This window comes from Hemicordylus capensis, chromosome 5, assembly GCF_027244095.1.
Source record: "Hemicordylus capensis ecotype Gifberg chromosome 5, rHemCap1.1.pri, whole genome shotgun sequence".
NCBI classification, from domain to species: Eukaryota; Metazoa; Chordata; class Lepidosauria; order Squamata; family Cordylidae; genus Hemicordylus; species Hemicordylus capensis.
This window is the reverse complement of record NC_069661.1, coordinates 82484582-82487765: the sequence shown is the minus strand read 5'-3', so window position 1 is coordinate 82487765 and position 3184 is coordinate 82484582. Positions and strand designations below refer to the sequence as shown.

The window sequence follows — 3184 nt, the reverse complement described above, 5'->3', positions numbered from 1 at the left end:
TCTCCCCTAGATATAAAAGAGAAAATGTTATCATATCCTGTAGGGTTACTGGCATAATTCTGTCTATGTTAATCAGTTTTGGTTGCTCTCAAGGATTCCCCCAGCCCAATTGTTTCTAAATAAATGAATTTATAAACGTTTATAAATTCCGATGAATTTTCCTATTGCCAAGAAATTTAGGACCAACAAAAGGAACTATTTTTTCACACAACGCCAGATCAACTTGTGGAATTCTCTGTCACAAGATGTGGTGATAGCAAACAACCTGGATGGCTTTAAGAGGGGTTTGGATAACTTCATGGAGGAGAGGTCTATAGACAGCTACTATTCTGAGGACTATAGGCCACCTCTAACCTCAGAGGCAAGATGCCTCTGAATACCAGTTACCAGGGAGTAACAGCAAGAGAGAAGGCCCATCTGGTGGGCCACTGTGTGAAACAGGACACTGGACTAGATGGGCCTTGGACCTGACCCAGCGGGGACGTTCTTATGTCTCTCCCCCACCCCACCACCCCCAGCTTCATGGCTAAAAGAGTTCAAAACATTTGCTGACATAATACAGAAAATTACTCAAAGTAGTCGCATTGAATGCCCAACTTGTTTTTTTAATTTAATGGGACTACTTTGAATAGTTTCCCTCATGTCACCCATTGTCTGAAACTGGTTACTTTTATGAGAGTATTGTTACAAGTTCAAGGAATTTTTGGCCTACTTTCCAAAGGGAAGAAGGCTGTGTGTTGTGTGTGTGCATGTGTGTTCCCCTTTAATATTTGTCTTTACAGTCTGATACAAACCAAATTCACAGCACATGGTGAGAAAATCAGAGGGTATCCCAATGTTTTTGGTTTTTTGCTGGTCTGCCATTTTATTTTAAGATGGCAACCACTCAAGATTAGGTAACACTCTTCTGTAACACATGTGCTAGACAGAGGGAATGTGTCCCTGTTGGTTCTGCTGGACCTCTCAGCGCCTTTTAATACCATCTACCATGATATCATTCTGGGCCGCCTCTCAAGTATGGGAATTGGAGTCACTGCATTGCATTGGTTCCGGTCCTTTCTTGCGGAGAGGGTCCAGAAGGTGGTGTTGGTGGACTACTGCTCGGCTCCATGGCCATTGGCCTGTGGGGTCCCACATGGTTCGGTCTTGTCGCCTATGCATGGAACGCTTTGTCTACCCTCCCTACAGTGTGTACCAGGGCTATGGGAGCACCTTCACTCCCAGCCACAATGTGGCCCCAAGGCCACCCTCCAAGCAGAAGCAGCCTAGCTGGAAGCAGAGCAAGAGCACCCCCAACCTCTACCGAGGGGTCCAGTTGGCCCCTTCATCAGCCCCGTCGCTGGCCTCGCCGGACTATCTGGACACCTACAAGCGGGCACAGCTGAAAGCGCTGCTCTCGCAGGTCAGCCCAGGCCTCACCCCGCGGCTCCGCAAAGCCAACACCAAAGAGATTGGCGTGCTGGTGAACCCGCGGGTGGACGCTTCCGTGCAGTGCTCACTCGGCTCCCGCCCGCTCCAAGCCGTTCGGCCCCAAAGCCCCTTCGGGCGCTTCAGCTGGGAGCCGCCGCTGCCGGGCGTCTACTCGCCCGTCTTGGGCCGCCACCTCTTCACCTTGCCCGAAGCAGTGGTGGAACCCAAGGAGCTGCAGGGCGAAGCGCCCACGTCAAAACAGTCACTCGCCAAGGAGGAGGAGGAAGAGGAAGAGGCGGCAGCTGAAGACGAGGAGCTGCCGAAGAACACAGAGGAAAAGTCTGCCCAGCTGCAGGGTGAAGCAGCAGAGGGCGTCGGCGGAGGCATCGGCGGAGGCGTCGCTGGGGAGAGCAAAACCACTTTCCAGTTCCTGGAACAGAAATATGGTTACTTTCACTGCAATGACTGCAAGACCAGATGGGAAAGTGCTTATGTATGGTGCATTTCTGGAACTAATAAGGTTTACTTTAAACAGCTTTGTCGTAAATGCCAAAAGAGCTTCAATCCTTACAAAGTAGAAGCAATTCAGTGCCAAATCTGTTCAAAGACCCGTTGCTCCTGCCCCCAGAAGAAAAGGCACATTGACCTGAAGAGACCCCACCGTCAAGAGTTGTGTGGTCGCTGCAAAGGCAAAAGACTGTCCTGTGACAACACCTACAGCTTCAAATACATTGTCTAATCTATCGTCCTGACAAACTTGAGCTGTTCTTGCACTTAGCACTATGCACTTTGTTACGTGTTTCATAACCTGGCTCTGACTTTAGGCTTCTGACTTGGCACTGGATAATGGATTAAAGATTTTTGTAGGGTTAGAAAGTATTCTTTGTTTCAGTGTACCTTGTAATAAAACTTAAATTCTAAGTTGTAAGTTGTCGCCTATGCAGTTTAACATCTACATGACACTGCTGGGAGAGGTCATCCGGGGACTTGGCCTGAGTTGTCAGCAATATGCGGATGACACTCAGCTCTATCTCTCCTTGTCACCTGATCCTAGGGAGGTGGTGGATGTCCTGAATTGGGGGCTGGAGGCCGTGATGGGTTGGATGTGGGCTAATAAACTGAAATTGAATCCGGACAAGATGGAAGTAATGTTGGTCAGTAGGAGAGCCAATCAGGATGAGGAGATTTTACCGGTTCTGGATGGGGTTGCATTCCCCTTGAAGGAGCAGGTACGCAACTTGGGGTATTACTGGAGCTGGCTCTGCTTTTGGAAGCTCAGGTGGAGGCGGTGGCAAGGCGTGCCTTTGCACAGCTTCGGCTAGTGTGCCAGCTGCGTCCCTTTCTCGAGAAGGCAAATATGGCCACAGTTATCCATGCCTTAGTCACATCATGGCTGAATTACTGTAATGCACTCTACTTAGAGTGCCAGCGTGGTGTAGTGGTTAGAGTGCTGGACTAGGACCGAGGAGACCCGAGTTCAAATCCCCATTCAGCCATGAGACTAGCTGGGTGACTCTGGGCCAGTCACTTCTCTCTCAGCCTAACCTAATTCACAGGGTTGTTGTGAAAGAGAAACTCAAGTATGTAGTACACCGCTCTGGGCTCCTTGGAGGAAGAGCGGGATATAAATGTAAAAATAAAAATAATAATAATAATAATACTTAGGGCTGCCCTTGAAAAATATCCCGAAACTTCAGCTAGTGCAAAATTCAGCAGCTAGGATTTTATCTGGAGCTGCCCGATAGGAGCACATCACAACCATTTTGAGAGAGCT

At 48.9% G+C, this 3184-nt stretch overlaps 1 protein-coding gene across 1 annotated transcript; it reads left to right on the top strand.

The window, feature by feature from the left end:
- Window positions 1–1159: 1159 nt before the first annotated feature.
- On the top strand, window positions 1160–2331 carry LOC128327808 (ZAR1-like protein). Its single transcript, XM_053257076.1, has one exon. The coding sequence runs from the start codon at window positions 1160–1162 to the stop codon at window positions 2147–2149; it is 990 nt and encodes a 329-aa protein (XP_053113051.1). The 3' UTR covers window positions 2150–2331.
- The last annotated feature ends 853 nt before the right edge of the window (window positions 2332–3184 follow it).